Genomic DNA, 17810 nt, shown 5'->3' on the forward strand with positions numbered 1-17810 from the left:
CCTATAGTCATTTTACAGTCTCGATTAAAATAGTCATATGCAAAACAATATCCTATTTATATCACTTACTCTTTTTTATTTATTTTTACAGGGGGCTTTGTTACGAAGCGACGATAACGTCCCATAAGTCTAAAACATACAAAACTCAGTTATCCAACTGCTTTCTTAAACAGATGTCGGCCAACTTAAACACCATCCCGGCCTCGTCCGTAGACCATCACTTACCTTAACAAAGCTTTCAAACTGGTACTTTAGGAAATCACACAGATTGATAGTAATATATTTTCAAATACAATTATATGTCGGGTTGAAAAGACAACACGAGAAGTAGAAATAAAAAAAATACTTCAAATTGTAGAACTGTTTATTTCCATTCTTCAAGAAATAATAACAGCTTTACGGTTTTTTTAAGGTAAACGTTTTTGGGGTGTGTAGTGAATTTTTTTCATTAACACCAATGGACGGGGATGTATGTGTTTCCTCGTCTCCATACTTTGCAAGAAACATGATGTAACCACGAGGAAAATTAAGAACTGAAAGAAATACAACAATTACTTTATACTTTAAAATTTCTTATGTGTATAAAATAATCTATTAAAAATTTTCACGTAACTAACAAACAATTTATTAAAATCGAAATAGATTTTTTGCTAGTGACAAAAAAAACGACAGAAAAAAAAACAGTTTACAACACAAGAAAATTAATCAGCCAGTATTAAAATTTTCTTTCATATCACAACAAATATTTTTAACCTAATAAACTAAAGTTTAAAATAAATATTTTTTTTAATAATAACTTAAAAAAAATTAAATTGTCAGATAATAATGTAAAAAACAGTACTCACAACTTTAAGCAGCATTGTCAATAACAAAAAAATGTACTGAGAACGTGCGAAATTAAGTTAATATACTGTAGTTAATATCGTAATGAGGGCATAAATACCCATGTCGGTGCGAAACTTTTAATCAAGCAAGCCACCGGGCTTAGCGAACTCAACGATAAGGTCTTTAATTACATTGACATGCTTCATTTGCAATAAGATCGACATTCATGGGTACACGATTCTCAAATATTTAAACACTATCACAAATCTTAAAATAAATACTCTACTTGTTTTACTGCAAAGAAACTTTAATTACCAGTATTCGTGGAAGAAATATAAATATGCATGAAAATTGAAATAGATTTTATAAAATTTTAATAATGCTCTTTACATTAATTATACTTATTACATCATCATCATCATCTACCAAACCAATTTAATTTCTATAAACACAATCTAGGGTTTGAATGCTCATCATCATTATCACCAGCTCACTATAAGGCTCGGAGTCTACCCTAAGTAAGGGGTAACTAGGCCATAGTCAACCACACTGGCCCACTGCGGGTTGGTTGACTTCACACATATCTTTGAATTTCTTCGCCGATATGTGCAGTTTGCATCACGATGTTTTCCTTCACCGTAAGAACGGCGGGTAAATTATTATGAATTCTTATAATAAACAGAAGACATGTCTCCTAAAACCACCTAATTAGCAAAGTAATGAAATAAATGAAAATTGCAATCGATTTTCGACTGTTTTGGGATGTTATCCAAAAGTAACAATCCAACAATGTTTAATATTCTAAACACGCACATCAAGGCTGTTGTTCGCAGCAATCAAAGTATAAAACGGGAGAAACGCTACTTACTAGCACATACTCAATCGATTCCTTCGATACCAACCCAACCTCAAACAAAATGTTCAAATTGGTGAGTAGTGGTGAAATAATAATTTGTGCACGTGAATTTTCTCCTCATAGAAAGTTTGGAAATACTATCTCATTTCATTGACAAGGGAATTATTTAAAAAACTAGCCTATCATGAAAGAAAGTTTCAACGACCTTACACATAAGTAAATTAACCTTACTAAAATCTAATACAAACCAATAAAGTGAAAGTTTTAATAAACGTAATTTGACATAATAATTAATAAATGTTAAGTGGTGTTTATTTTGTATTGACAGAATAAAATTGTGAAATATTTCATTAACATAATTTTATGAAAATCTTTTCATACAAAAGATTTAATTAAAGTGTCTCCGTTTAATTATGCAACTTAATTACGTATTGATTTTCATCGTTCTTTAGAGTAGAGCACTTCTTCGAATACTGCTTTATTACAGACACAATTAATAATCACTATTGGATATTTAACAAAAATAAAAAGTCATATTTGTCTCCACAAATTTCTTGAAAATAAACTTCTTTAGTCTTTACTAATCTTTTATATGTCTCTTCCAGTTCATCTTCGCTTGCTTCCTCGCCCTGGCTGCGGCTAAGCCCGGCGTGTTTCCAGTGGCTTACACCGCGCCTGTAGCCGCAGCGTACACCGCGCCAGTAGCCGCGGCCTATACAGCACCGCTTGCCTACTCCGCATACTCTGCCTACACCGCGCCTGTTGCTGCATACTCTGCTTACACATACGCATCTCCTTATGGCGCGTACTACCTTCGTCGTTGATTCTGATGTCTAGCTGCTATATCCGTTGTTAAAATCTAAATGTTTTATTTTTTGTTTTGTTTCCACTTATTGTTGCAGTTAATTGTTTTTCAATGACATTTATTTATTTACAACCGAATAAACAGGCATGAAAACGAAAACCTTTTTCATTAATTTAAAAATATCAAGGTAACTATTACATACACTCTCTTACTTACGATAAATATTTAAAGCAGATTAATCTAAATCCTAGACCACTTACAAATAGTACAAAGTACAATATCTGTTAAGAAATGGAAAAATCTACGATAATATCTACTATTGTTGTGGCCGTATTACGTATCCTTTTCGTATGTTCTTGGAAACAGGGTTACAAAGGAGATTTACAAATATGGCGTCGCTCAAAGTATCAAAGTAGCAATTCAAATAAAAGGTAGCATTCTTTATAGGAATGCGATATCCTCATTTTATATTAGATATTAACTGTTTCTCGCGACTTCGCCCGCGTGTAATTAAAAATACTTGTATAGCCTATGTTACTCCCTGATAACATCGCTTTTTATTGATCGAAGAACCTTAGAAATCGGCCAAGTAGTTTTTGAGTTATCTCAATGTATAAAAAATTCAACAATCTAAAAATACAAATCTTTTCTCTTTATAATATCAGTATAGATACCGATTATGTCGTGTTAATTTTATACATGTTGTATCAAATCTGTAGTGTTGATAACTGAAATCTGAAAACATGTATTATTATTATAATATTGATAAAACTTACAGATGAAATTAATTGATGTGTGTTTAACACCGGTTTCGCATCATACAAGAAGACAATCGGCTTTCGAAGAACAACGAAGGAAACGATAGACCATCAGTAAATTTTGTTTTTAAAATATTTCACAAATTTTAATTTAAAATACGAATGTTATCAAATTGTTTCGTTTGTACGCAATACAACCATAAAGTCTTGTCTGTTTATCAAAATATCAAGTAAACGTTAGTCAATATCCGGTTTTAGCAAAACGTAAACATATTAAAAACTTGTTTTAAGTTCATTAACTTCTAAGGATTTCGCAAGAACTATTTGATATTAAACAAAATATTTTGATGACTAAAAAGTGACGTCTTGTAATCCTTGTTTACGTCTCTTTATCTTTTTTAATTCTATGAAATTAAATTCTAATCGTATTCACGTAATTTATAAAAAAAATATATCATTTTGCAACGGCAGAAATGTGAAAAACCATTATTTGCGTAGGAGCTATCGTTATTTTAAATTCAAAATCGTAGCCCTCAGAAAATAAAACATCGGAGAAAAATTTTATAGGTTATAAATTGTATCAAATAAAAAACAAAAACTTTTGATTATCTAAAAAATGCTTATGTTGTTTGAATTGTTTTGCAAATATTAATTGTGTATAAAACAACGTTGTATTAATTAAGGTTTTTTATAATTGTTAAACTTTTAATCACCTCTAAGTTGAGTAGGTTAATAACATAATTATAATATTTTCCTGTTTTCAAAAACGCTCTATTTTCTTTTAAATGACATGATTTTCTATGATTTCTTGGTAAATTTATCTTCCATTTCTATTATTATTTTACGAAATCACATTATGGAAAATAACAAGTTTTTCCCTGATTTCATATTATAAATTACATATGTATGTATTGAAAAAACTGTTCTCAAACAATTGTGACCTAATGAGCTATTGGTAACAAAATGAGTACATTAAGCTAAATTACTTAACATTAGATAACTAAGCTTTAGTTTGGGCTTCCGAGTCATTGATAGAAAGACTATGAGAAAAGCCATACTCACAGTCATTTAATTTTTAATCAGTCCCTTAGTGGACTCATCTGCACTAACGCCTTTATACATTGTGATTGCGACCATTCCATCGTTAACATTCGTATTAAGATATTACACTTTGTCCTTTTCGTACAAAAATATAATAAACATTCCGCAGTAAAACCCAATATTAAAATTTATAACGTCATCTATCGCGAATATGTTAATGAATTCAGAAACATCGCATTTCTTTTTTATATGTGAGCAGGTAAATAAGGTCATTGTATCATCACGTCTCTTGGTATAAAATGGATCGGGGAACACATTTTGGTGTCAAACGTGAATCTGCTATTGTATACTCATTTACAATTTGTTTTTAAAGAAAACGATTTTAAATACATTTTTTATTTTAAAAAAAACATTAATAACCTCACAAAAAAATGTATAAATTGGTAAGTAGTTTTACTTATTTCTTGTACTGTTCAAAAGAAAAAGTTTAAAGTTTAACTTAGATATTGGCGTCGCGTTACAACTTATCGTGTACTAACTGTTCCCGTGCGGCTTTATCCGCATGGAATTATTAAAAAAAACTTTTCTTTATTGTTTACATTTGTCAAATTCTCAATTGCAATTTTGAAAATTACCGTTACCATAATAACCTTGCTTCCTTAATGTTGGCTTGTCTCTTTCCAATTGAAGGTTTTTTCCAATTTATCTACTCCTTAACTTTAATACCGTGAAAATATATAGCCTAAAGCGTGTCGTAAGTGTAGGGCTTTTTATTAAAGTAAGAATTATTCAAAAATATGCTCTGATTGCTGATATCCTATGCCACGAACTAGTGTGTGTGTTTACGCTTTATTATATTAGTATAGATTACATTGCCTTAGTGCACTTTACATTGATCGTCGTTTATTTAAACTTTAAACCAGTAGGTAAAGCATGATAGAATCCTCAGGCCTCACTCTTCTTCATTATTGGACACAAATGCTATAAACTGACGAAGACAACTTTATATGCTTAAAATGTAAATAAAATTACTACGATTCCGATATTTTGCATTAACTTTTGCGTTAATTGTTATTGTACAAGCTATAATTATGCTGGTATGATATTTTTATTTATTCAAGAAAAAATAAAGAAAATGTATTATTAGACAATATAAATGTTTATTTTTTTGTGACTGATTTGTCACTGTTAGCCTTAAAGGAATTTACAGCTCCACCGGGGGCTCCATTCAAGGGCTCCCTCAGGAGCCTCGGCTCGGGCCGTTACTTCGTTATTATTATCGAAAAAAAAGAAAATCGTATTTAATATATTTTAATTAAATAAAGAAAATCGTATGTAATATATTTTATTATATAATATATTTTGTAGGATGTTATTAAAACTGTATACAGTAACTGGTACCTTTCACCTACTTACGACACCGGTTAAATGCGTCTGTTCTTATTAGAAATTACTAACAATAAATTCCAATTTTCCAGTTCCTGTTCGCATCTTTCCTCTACCTGGCCACAGAGCAGGTCACCACATCGCCCGTCCCACCAGACGTGGAAACGTTCAACGCGCCAGCATACGGCTCCCAGGCCGCACCACTCAAGTTCTCCGACTACTCCGCCCCAGTCGGCACGTTTTCAGATCAAAAATATGCTGAACCATACTCTAATTACTTCGCAGGATAATAAAATTTAGCCTTAAGTATTATTTATTAAGTTTAATTAAATTTAGTTTAAAGATTAAATTGCAGTTTTATTTTGTAATAGAATTGTTTTCTTGGAGATACGTTACTGTGTTTTTGATTGGAAATACATTGATATACCTTGTTTAGAAGAAGACATTGTGAATAAAATTGAGACGGATTTGTGAAGACAGATCTTTTATGAAAAAAAATCTTACGATTTTTGTCCACCTCTGTTGTTTACATGCAAGAAATTAATTTTTTTTTTGCCATTTTCGGTCTTTGTTATATTAAGAAAAGGATAAGTTAATGAACTTAAAAGGAATTTAATCGAATCCGAGTAGCAAAACAAGGAAAGGAATGTTTGGGGACATGATTATAAAGTCGATTATTTACGTCCCTACCTGATATCAAACTTTTAATAAAATCTGATGCTATCGAACTCTATGTAAACTTTATGTATTTGTTGGTTATCGCAATGATCGTGTTAAGGTCGACGACTTCTCATAACAGTAGAGAATAAACATGATCGTTTTCTCATGACCCAAAAATTACAAGATTACAAACTTACATTACAATTAGAAACGAAAACTTTACCAAGGACGAACTTTACTTATAAAGTATTCTCACTTTCAATCAAATATGTGAGATTGTAACAATTCATCGCACGCGGAGTTCGCAACTTAATATTCCGATCAAGTATTTTAAACTATTTCTTCATTACTTCTGTATAAATATCGGCATTACTGTCCTCAGCGGCACAAGCATCTCAACTGTTGCTCCTTCACTTTCAACAAACAAAAACTAACAATGTTCAAACTTGTAAGTATCAAACAAATTACATGATTTTAAATAATAGGTACAATAAGAAGATCGATTTATCTTAACTTGTATGTTTATTTATTTCCAGTTCATCTTCGCTTGCTTTCTCGCCCTGGCTGCGGCTAAGCCCGGCGTGTTGCCGGTGGCTTACACCGCGCCAGTAGCCGCAGCGTACACCGCGCCGGTAGCCGCGGCCTACACAGCACCGCTCGCCTACTCTGCCTACTCCGCATACACCGCGCCTGTTGCTGCATACTCTGCATTCCCCTACGCAGCTCCTTATTCTGCCTACTTCTTACGCCGTTAATTTATTAAAACAAAATAACTTCTTTTGTACATAATTGTATATAGAAAATTTCAACACCTTATTTTGTCAATGACAATATTTTTGTAAATAATACATGTTTCCGTAATAAAATATACCAATTCCAATGTAAAAGGCCATTTTACTTTAATAATTCATTTAATCCTATCTACGTTCCAATGATCAATGGACGTAATCTAAACATTAATGTCTTGTATAGACATGCATGCTAAGTACAGTTGCGGAAATCCGCGGTGATCCACTATGGAACAATTGCCTTATTCATTGCAACGAGACAAACCACGTCTCTTTCTATATTAATAGATAGCATTGAATGAGCATCGGTGGCGTGGTTTATGAACTTAACTTGTAATCTACAGGTCTTGGGTTCAAATCCCGCCATGTACCAATGTGATTTTAATTTTTTCGAATTTTCATATGTACATAATTTACCCGACGTTCTTACGGTGAAGAAAAATCATCGTGATGCAACCTGCACATAATTGGCGAAGAAATTCAAAGATATGTCAACCAACCCGCAGTGGGCCAGCGTGGTTGACTATGGCCAAGTCACACTTACTTTAAGGTAGGCTCCGAGCCCCTCGGTGGGGACGTATAGTGAGCTGGTGATGATGATGATGATTGAATGGTGCAAACGAATTAATAAACAGAAACTAGCCGTGTATACATTAATAAGCTGCGTTGTACTGGTTTTTCTTTCGCCTCTCATTTTAAAATGTTCAAACGATAGTATCTTTTAGGGTGGAATACCGCCAGTTTCTCCAAGTGTACCTTTTGCACTGGCTAGCTATCGTCTACAAGACATAAGCAGACAAGGATCATAAATAACATTTTATTTATCCGTGAGCAACCTGAATACGCTGAAAAAATTAGGTAAAACACGCACATACATCAAACAAAACGAGGAGTTACTTCCACCTCACACTAGACCTCTGTGTGGTCGTGAAATGGAAGTAGAGAAAGGAAATGTTTACTTATCTATTGCCGTGTTCTTAGGTGTTTCTGCAAGGCGATACATCATAATTGCTCTTGCATCCATTACTATAGAGTCCAAGAAGCCTTTTACCTCCTAATTGTTATTCTTCTACTTTATATGCTTATTCTATTTCAAATAAAATAGCGTACAATTCGATCTTTAACTTACATAAATAAAATGCGCTTTTTGAAGATGTATATTGGCAGCGCTCGCTTCACTATTACGGCGAATTCAGCTTACTTGCTACGTGATAAACAAAATAAATTTATCAGAACAATGCTAATTTACGAGGTACGAGATGCCATATTATTTGAAAACGTAATATACGAGTACAATCACGAGTGAGCCTTTTTGCATTCTTCGCATTTTCAAATATCTATGACCCCACATTTCACCACACCTAAAGCTAGAGTCTATAATACCTAATGATATTTTTGATTCCGGGGACATGTGCGTCTATTAAACACCTGAAACTCTATCTAAACTGGCGTGTAACAAGTAAAATATTCTTGACGAATCGTTGACCTTGACATCCGCTTGCTACACCACTGCCCTAATAAACAATTCAAATCATGCCGGACGTGTTTTACCATAACAATTGAGTAACGAATCTTACGTTTTTACTTTTGGCATATAGTTACTTTTGATGTTTTTTAGAAAAAAGTTTTATTTAAATAAAATAACAGGATGCCTTTATTTCTGTTTTAGCTTATTGCTTCGTAAGCACTGCTAATCAATGAGAACAATAAGGAATAAAAAAATCACAAAATTAGTATTCAATAGTTGTATATTTTATGGCAACAATTGACGTTGGTAACAAATTGGTTCGTAAAAACAACAAAATAATAACAAATTTAAACAATAGTTTGGTGAATTTTAATTTGCCTTAATAAACGGATAAGTTGATATATCTGTTACATTTAATATTACATCCATAAAATTATTCCCCGCTGTGATACAATTGTATGTAATATTAGTTTCTTTAACGACGTAAGTAGTACGCGGCGTAGGGAGATGCGTATGGGTAAGCAGAGTATGCGGCAACAGGCGCGGTATATGCGGAGTAGGCAGAGTAGGCAAGCGGTGCTGTGTAGGCCGCGGCTACAGGCGCGGTGTACGCTGCAGCTACTGGCGCGGTGTAAGCCACCGGTAACACGCCGGGTTTAGCCGCAACCAGGGCGAGGAAGCAAGCGAAGATAAACTGTTGATGAAATTAAATAAGATTAAAACGTTTTAAATGTATAGTTATATGAAATTTAATTTCTTGATAAGTCGTTACCAATTATCGAAAACTAATTTTCTTTGATCTTGTACGGATTTTTATCTTACGTATTATATCATCTATTAACTTTTCATAGGTTTTGAAATTTAAAAATTTTAAGTTTATTTAACATTGTAAATTAACTAGTATAATACACAAATATAATACAAAAATGGTCATAATTGTTAGTAAAAAATTAACTATATATATAAAAACTATTTTTAATGTGATTAAGTCTTTACAACAAAAATACTTACGAGTTTGAACATTTTTAATTTTGTTTATGTTTTCGTAGAAACAAACAATACAGTTCAAGTGTGAGTGAGTAATGTGACATTGTACTGGCTGCTGTGTAGCATTTATACTATGCCCTCAGTGAAGAAATTGAGCCGACGTTTCTGCGTAGAATATCAAACCGTTCCGTTCCTTAACAGCTCAAGAACATGCATATCTCCTTACTTGGTCAAATATAAGTAATAAAAAATCGTCCGATAAGAAATAAACATATTTTATGAAGTATGCAAAAAGGCAATGTTATCTTTACATTACAATTTAAATTCTGATTCATATTTATCTTAATTCCATGCATTGTCATACGCCATGTTGAATATATAAAATTATAGTCTTTTTTAACAATTTGTATAAAATAAAGGAAAAAAGTCATGCACTTTACGCCAATATATGATTTATTAATTAGTTAATATTTTCAATCGGAAAACAAAATTAGGTTTTTTTGTTAAGAACGGTTAATTCAACCATTTATGTATATCATACTATTTAGTAAAAGTTAATATTAGCAGAAATTAACAGAGGCCTATATTATCAAAACACTTGAACTTCGTACAAATAAATCATTTGATACGCAGAGCACGTGCACCAACGGCGCTCGGAGTAAAGTATAAAAAGCAATGAATTATTCCTTGCAGTATCACATTCACATTTGCTTTCGAGTTCATTTGTTTTGCATCCAGCAACTTAAAAATCAAAATGTTCAAATTGGTAGGTTCCTAAAATTTTTAATGAAATAATTATGTAGATTCAAGATTCGATAAACATCGCTGACATTTGCACTATACGATGTCATTATATGGAAAAATCAAAGTACCAATTAAAACGAATATTAAAAATAATGTCTACTACTTAAAAAGAAACTTGTGTAAATTTTAAACTAGTTACAAATTATTCTATACAATAAAATTTTATCAAAACAGTGACGTTAAACTACTTTCTTGTCTGTTACTCAATACCAATACGGGTTTAATATAAGAAACTTATTATTTCCAGTTCATCTTCGCTTGCTTCCTCGCCCTGGCTGCGGCTAAGCCCGGCGTCTTTCCAGTGGCTTACACCGCGCCAGTAGCCGCAGCGTACACCGCGCCTGTAGCCGCGGCCTACACAGCGCCGCTTGCCTACTCTGCCTACTCCGCCTATACCGCGCCTGTTGCTGCATACTCTGCTTACACATACGCATCTCCCTATGGCGCATACTACCTTCGTCGCTGAACAATAAATAATTAAAATATAAAATAACTGTTTATTAATGTCCCGAAAATATTCATAAGTGTGGTTGCGTTTGAAAGATGATTATGATTCTTATGGAATCCTAAAATGAATGTTTATCGCTCCATAGCAAGTAGCATTAAACAATTAATGTAATTATTACCAGCGATATTAATTTAACACTGCACTAGAGAACTCGCCAGCAATGCGCTCGACTATTCCAAACCTTCCAATGACATCGATAGCTGTCAGCTCGGGACGTGACGTTTATGCCGACAATCTAGTGTTGAATCATTTCTAGAGCACGGAACTAATTTTCTCCTTAACAGTAGTATGTTATTAGCACACAAAATCGTCTGTCTATTGACCAAATTGTTGAGATATTAGGGAAGGTCGATATTGTGAGCACAAGGAACTGAAAAGCAAGCGTAGATGAATTAATGTGTCAAAGTCGTAAGGATACCAAATGATGGACTGCGTCAAATGGATCTATACCTACTCAGTTAAGAGTTCAGTAAAGATTCGAAAGTATTTACTATAGTACCAAAAAAAAACTTCTTGAAAGAAAAATTGAATAGAATATAGAATGTTAACATTTTACGACTAATTCTAGTCTCTTTTGCATTTCTTGGATTAGTGAAATATTATTGTTTAATATATAAAAGTGTTTAATAGTAGTATAGTCTACAACTGCATCTATAATAGTAAGTATTTTTCTAGATGTAACGTGTTTTTTACGTACAAAAAAATAAAGAAAAGCGGAGGATGCTCTATCGTCGTCGTCGTAAACTTGATTACTTAAAGTAGAGTTACATTAACTCCCCGAGATCTTAAATAAAATACTTTGTTTCTTTAGATCGTTTTTATATCCATGCTAGAATATTAAGGACTGATTTCCTAAGAGATAATGGTTTTTCACCGTCGAATTTTTCAAAATTTTTGCAATTTTTAAATAACTTTTTATCAGGCCTATGTCAAGCAGTGGGCAGACTAACGCTGATGATGATGATCATATTGCTATACAACGTTTAATGTTAAAAATTAAATACCCTATATAAAAAGAAAAAATAAAAGAAGACTAACTAGCGATATCTATAGTAATAGGCATTAGAATAGCATTATAACATTGTCAATTATTTGCACGGAACTTTGCTGCAAAACGTGAACAACTATAGTATAATTAATGTTAATAATCATGGATCGAAATTATTTGCCTGAATAATAAAAAATGCACTTTATTTTACAGCTCCATTAAATCTTCTTTGTCATCATTCATATTTGATTTTACAGTTAAAATTATTAATTTAAATGATAAATTTTAAATAAATATGTCAAACGTCCTATTTCTAAATGAGAGCAGAATCATAAAATAAAGTTTTATTAAAATCAGAGTCACTGGAGTTAAGAGCTACCAGCAATTTTATTTTCATCTTTAAAACTTTGTTTTTGGATACATTAAGTATTTTCCCCTTTAAACAGAATAGCTTATATAAATAGAAGTTACAATTGCTATTTCACATAATTTAATCAAGGGTTTATGTTATACTCAAACATTTCAATTTTTTTTATAACATAAGGTGACAAACAAGCAAGCGGCCACCTGAATCCACGAAGTGGAAAACGACCGCTGCCTATAAACATCCGCAATTGCAGATGCGTTGCCTACCCTTGATTAATGAAGGAGAAGACGCACATAAAGAGGACACTTCCCTTTCCTATGCGTCTCCTCCACCGTAAAAACCACTTTTCTTTTCTATCTGTTCCACTTAAGAAAAGGCTGGAAAGGAAAAGGGACTAAAATTAAACCTCCGGCACCACACTCATCAGACGAAAAGCGGAATTGCTTCCACTTCACGCCTGTTTTCTGTGTATTACCACGGGCGAGCCGGCCCATTCGTGCAAAGATGTTAAAGCGGGCTCTACCACAGATTTAAACTATTTTACTAATTTCATGTTTACACTTCTAATATCCTTAATGAATACATGATAAAATTCAAAAACAATTATTCAATGTTAAGTACCGGTAATTACCTCGACCGCCCATGCTTGTACGGAGCATGATGATCGATTGTTATTCAAGTAAGCGCACCAGTACGGTTTCCTAATCGTCGACAAAGTATATAACTTGATGAAGCGCACTTTTCGATATCATACTATCACTTGCTCTCAAACTAACTTCACTCCAATCCAACAAAATGTTCAAACTGGTAAGTTAATTCAGTACAATTGTTTTCCAGCCAGTATTGTTTGGTCTTTCGCAATTCTTAAAATTGGCAATACTTATATGCTAATTTTGATCTTCATATGTATATTATAAATTAAGAACGAAATATACATAACTTACAATTATTGTTTTTATTTACAGTTCATCTTCGCTTGCTTCCTTGCTCTGGCTGCGGCTAAGCCCGGCGTGTTGCCGGTGGCTTACACCGCGCCAGTAGCCGCAGCGTACACCGCGCCAGTAGCCGCAGCCTACACAGCGCCGCTTGCCTACTCCGCATACTCTGCATACACCGCGCCTGTTGCTGCATACTCTGCTTACACATACGCATCTCCCTATGGCGCGTACTACCTTCGTCGTTAATTTAAACCTTTAAATTAATAAAAAAAATACTAAAAACTCATATTTTGATTTAATGTACCTGGTTTCATCGATTTTTATTTATGTTGTCATTATCATATTGATATGAGCATCACCTAGTTACTCCAGTATACATAAACTTAAAAGATGGACGTATACAGGACGCTGCCCGACAGCAAGCTCAATTGATAAACGTATTCATTTTGTCAAAGCAAAACTAACTAGCTCTGAATAAAAGAAAAAAGAATCATTTTTATTTATCCTGGAAACAAAAACAAAATCATTTAACAGGTGAAAGGTTCCCTAAACATGCATGGGAAAACATTAATACTTTTTCAAAATATACTATTTTAAATAAGATAAACCCATACAAATAATAAAGAATAATGTATTTGTCGTGAACCTGATCAGATGACGATGATGGATTGGTTCTAGTAAGAACGAAGAAAAACCCAAGTTCTTATAGGTACGAAAATGTGTGAAGCCAAAATAATAGACGATCCTAGTTAAGAAATGACAATTAACAAACAAAGCCGTATGGAATATTTATATTCATGTTTAATAGTATCATAATGTTATGAAACTAATACTTCATTTTATTTCTAGACTTTTCCGCATACTTTTTATGTTCACTTGCTTTGAAACAAAGGGAAGACTTTTTGTAATTCACGTGGAACTCAACCACTGACCTACTTTTGACACACCTCTCTCAGACTCTTCGGCGCCACTTAAGGCTTTCTTTCACATACTAACACAACCCTCGTTTGTTTTCTTCTTAATTGACATCTATGGTCGCTAATTTAGCGTATTATTAGTTTCCAAAAAACGAATCTTCAATATTTTTAAAAATAAACGCCTTGACTTCTGTATTACAATAAAGTGTTTAACTCCAAAATCAAGATATATACACACCAGCCTATCTTCATAGTTTGACCATTTTAGTCAATATTACGAAAACCATCAAAATCAGTTCAGATCTCTATTTCTTAGAAGTCTACTGCTATGAGATTTTTATTTAATTAAATAAGATTAGTCATAATACATATATAAAGTATATATGTTATGGTAATTTCAAAATGATCAAATTGAAAGAGTCATTCTGCTACTTTCATTTTTCTTCTGAAAATAACACTTTTTTAATGAATAATACCATGAATTTAACTATTAGTAGATTTTTGTTAATTTAGTAACATTTCTTATACCATTCCCACTATGCTCTAGACTTGTGCTAGGATATGGTTAACGACAATAGTCGAATGGCGGGATTCAAACCCTCGACCACTTGGTCGGAAATCCGTACTCTAAACCATTAGCGTATCGGTGCTTCATTATTATTGAAGATCTATTATTTTCTTATTTTTCAGTAGTTGTATCTTAATACAACTGGTAAATTGATCAAAAGCTTAAATGCCTAGGGAATAGTTTGCTTGAAATGAGTTATCGATCATCAATACAGATGTTATTTCCGATACCTTAAACTAGTTCACGTGTTACATCGATCACGGGCAAATATAAATTACAATTTACACTGTTCACGTGTGAAAACCAATTTAAACGTTTTAAGATTTCGGTCCTTGTTTCTTTTAGAATAGAAGAACCGAATAAACATTACTAGCCTTACAAGTAAACGCGATTTAAGTTAAACTTAGGAATAGTTGGTTTAAGTTAAACTTTAGTTTATTTTTATACCGCATTTATTTGTAAGACTGTTATCCTATATTTCCCTAAGAAACGGTAACTGTAGAAATAGTAATAAATGAGTAAGCAATCATAAAGGTCGATGAAAAGTCTTCCTAAATAAATTTCATACGTAATAGGCTTATCAGTTCAATGATCAAATGAGATGCAATTGATAGTTGGCGCGGGATGCGTTTAGAATGCCAAGCGCGATGCATTGACACTTTACCTGTGCGCCGGCCAAAGGACGAGCTCGTATCGTAACTCAAAGTACGTGTGGCGGTGAATATCATCGCATTGTTCAATCGGCCTTCGTTATTCACTATATATTCGGCTTCAGGTATTGTCTTGGCATCATTAGCTCAGCAGCAGCAAAGATATCCTAACAATCAAAATGTTCAAACTGGTAAGTAACACGGCCTAAGACTTCGACTGTAGTACAATAGATGAGACGATATCTTAACATTGATGATAGCAACAGAGTTTTAATATCATCATATTTAACTGTTTTTTAAAAAAAGAAAAATTATAGTAGCTGGCATTAACTTACTGATTAACAATCTACAATCATAGTCAATTGTTTTTTATTCATTGAAGTCTTAAATTCTTCAACCTAATTTGTTGTTTTATTTTCCAGTTCATCTTCGCTTGCTTCCTCGCCCTGGCTGCGGCTAAGCCCGGCGTCTTTCCAGTGGCTTACACCGCGCCAGTAGCCGCAGCGTACACCGCGCCAGTAGCCGCGGCCTATACAGCACCGCTTGCCTACTCCGCCTACTCTGCATACACCGCGCCTGTTGCCGCATACTCTGCTTACACATACGCATCTCCCTATGCTGCATACTACGTTCGTTGAAGATCGAAAAAAGTTTGAAACCAAAAAAATATCGGATATGATTAAAATCGAATAAATCATCAACAAAACCAATAAAGTGATTTCATTTATATTTATTCCTTCCACTTTTACACAGGCGTCAAAACTAAAACGGATTGAACTAAAAATTGTCATTTACACTAATTCCTGATATTTTTTGCAAATGATATTCACCTAAGTATAGTTATAGACAGTCTCTTATAATTGCATCTTTATCATCGTGCATCATTCAAAGTAATACACGATTATTGAATCTGTCAGAGGCTTAGTAATAAAATTTTAATTAATATTCAAGACAATTTGTACATACTTAGAATACCTGCCTTCTAGAGTTCTGAAATCAGACAGTCCTTTTATTTTCTATCTATACATGTAACAATATTTCAGCCTTCAAATGTTATTTTTAAAGTGTTACTAAAAATAATTATGAAACTTGTAATCTTAACATTGTCAAATATTTTGTTTAATATTCACAACCATGTTTACAATTTTCTTTAACAAATATATGAGCGTGTGATTTCAAAATGAAAATTAATTTCGTACATAGGTTTGAAAACTGTTATCCTCGAGCAAAACAAAGAATTTCAATAAGTAAGAGTCTGCTAAGCCTAAATTATAATGCCTCCGAACAGTGTTTAAATTTGAGACTAAAGTGCGTTTATACAAAAAGCCTCTAGGCTTATATTCGATGAATATTTTATAGCTATTGTCAATGCCGAAAGGAAAGTGATGTAATTCTAGTTTAATATAATCAAGAGTTACTTGTAATGTAAACATTTTAGAATTATCCGATACATCATTTTGATCTTAACTTATTGTATTTGAAGCTCTATACCTACCCATTTTCTTGTCTTTTATTGTACTTACTTTGCACATCATCATCGTCAACTCGCCCTTACCCCTTCGGAGGGTCGGCACAGTATGTGCTGCTCTTCCATACATTTTTATCATATATCACATCTGAATCCACTCCCGTCTTAAGTGTATCCTCTTTCACACAACCTATACATACTTTCTTCAGTCTTCTAACTTTGTAGCCATCCACATTTAATCATAATACTTTCTGATTTATGTCCCCATTGTCTCGTCATATAACATGTCCATACCACGCTATGCATATCTTACTAATTATAAATACAAATGTTTAGATGTATGGTTGGATGGATGTTTGTTACTTAACGGTGAAACGGATCTTGATGTAATTTGGTATAGACATATAATACAGTCTGGAATAACATAGGCTACTTATGAACCTGAAAATGTGTACCGTGTCTTTGGGATACGTTTGATTCACATATTTACTAACGAGCGTCTCGAGTTAAAAGTGATAGAATTTTTTATATTTACAATATTGCGAAGACGAAGTCGTGGACAAAAGCCAGTTTAGTAGAGCGAGCAAAAGTCATGGGAACTTCCCATTTGGCATAGTGTATTTGTGTTTATACCTATATTTTATGCATTTCGTTAATTTGCGTAACCTAGAAATGTTTTACTAGTTATCCGACCATTCTCAAATTATTATCCATCGGTTCCTAATACCTTAACATGTATAACAGTAAAAATTAAAAAGTAAAACTCTTAGTTAATACTATGCGAATTTTCAAGATCAAATGGTTACTGTTGAAAAAATGATGATAACAATCATTTTCTTTACAAGGACGATACACCAATAAAAAGGCCTACTTGAATCAAGCACATTGACCTCTAGTCAGTGGTTGCTGCAACCGCGCTCGGCCATAGCAATAGTACCCCAAGCACGCGCGCGCTGACCTCTGACGCAACGTATGACGAGCTTCCAGCATGCTGAGTGGCCAGCATAATACAAAAGCAAACCAAGAAG

General features: G+C 33.2%; 4 protein-coding genes across 4 annotated transcripts; 3 read left to right on the forward strand and 1 right to left on the reverse strand.

Annotated features, from left to right (window-relative positions):
* The first annotated feature begins 1703 nt into the window (after nt 1-1703).
* LOC106104605 (larval cuticle protein F1-like) lies at nt 1704-2540 on the forward strand. Its single transcript, XM_013284692.1, has 2 exons — nt 1704-1754; nt 2287-2540. Exons 1-2 carry the CDS (start codon nt 1743-1745, stop codon nt 2503-2505), a joined length of 231 nt encoding a protein of 76 aa, XP_013140146.1. The 5' UTR covers nt 1704-1742; the 3' UTR covers nt 2506-2540.
* Nucleotides 2541-6707: 4167 nt separating this feature from the next.
* On the forward strand, nt 6708-7218 carry LOC106104584 (vitelline membrane protein Vm26Ab-like). Its single transcript, XM_013284660.1, has 2 exons — nt 6708-6779; nt 6868-7218. The coding sequence occupies exons 1-2, from the start codon at nt 6768-6770 to the stop codon at nt 7084-7086; spliced, it is 231 nt and encodes a 76-aa protein (XP_013140114.1). The 5' UTR covers nt 6708-6767; the 3' UTR covers nt 7087-7218.
* A 1631-nt stretch (nt 7219-8849) lies between these two features.
* On the reverse strand, nt 8850-9667 carry LOC106104581 (larval cuticle protein F1-like). Its single transcript, XM_013284657.1, has 2 exons — nt 9599-9667; nt 8850-9281 (listed from the first exon to the last, which is right to left on the reverse strand). The coding sequence occupies exons 1-2, from the start codon at nt 9608-9610 to the stop codon at nt 9063-9065; spliced, it is 231 nt and encodes a 76-aa protein (XP_013140111.1). The 5' UTR covers nt 9611-9667; the 3' UTR covers nt 8850-9062.
* Nucleotides 9668-10274: 607 nt separating this feature from the next.
* On the forward strand, nt 10275-16024 carry LOC106104539 (larval/pupal cuticle protein H1C-like). Its single transcript, XM_013284617.1, has 5 exons — nt 10275-10340; nt 10626-10839; nt 10972-10993; nt 12976-13048; nt 15737-16024. The coding sequence occupies exons 1-5, from the start codon at nt 10329-10331 to the stop codon at nt 15950-15952; spliced, it is 537 nt and encodes a 178-aa protein (XP_013140071.1). The 5' UTR covers nt 10275-10328; the 3' UTR covers nt 15953-16024.
* The last annotated feature ends 1786 nt before the right edge of the window (nt 16025-17810 follow it).

The sequence above is a fragment of the Papilio polytes genome, unplaced genomic scaffold (genome assembly GCF_000836215.1).
Source record: "Papilio polytes unplaced genomic scaffold, Ppol_1.0 DF823510.1, whole genome shotgun sequence".
In the NCBI taxonomy this organism is placed as follows: domain Eukaryota; kingdom Metazoa; phylum Arthropoda; class Insecta; order Lepidoptera; family Papilionidae; genus Papilio; species Papilio polytes.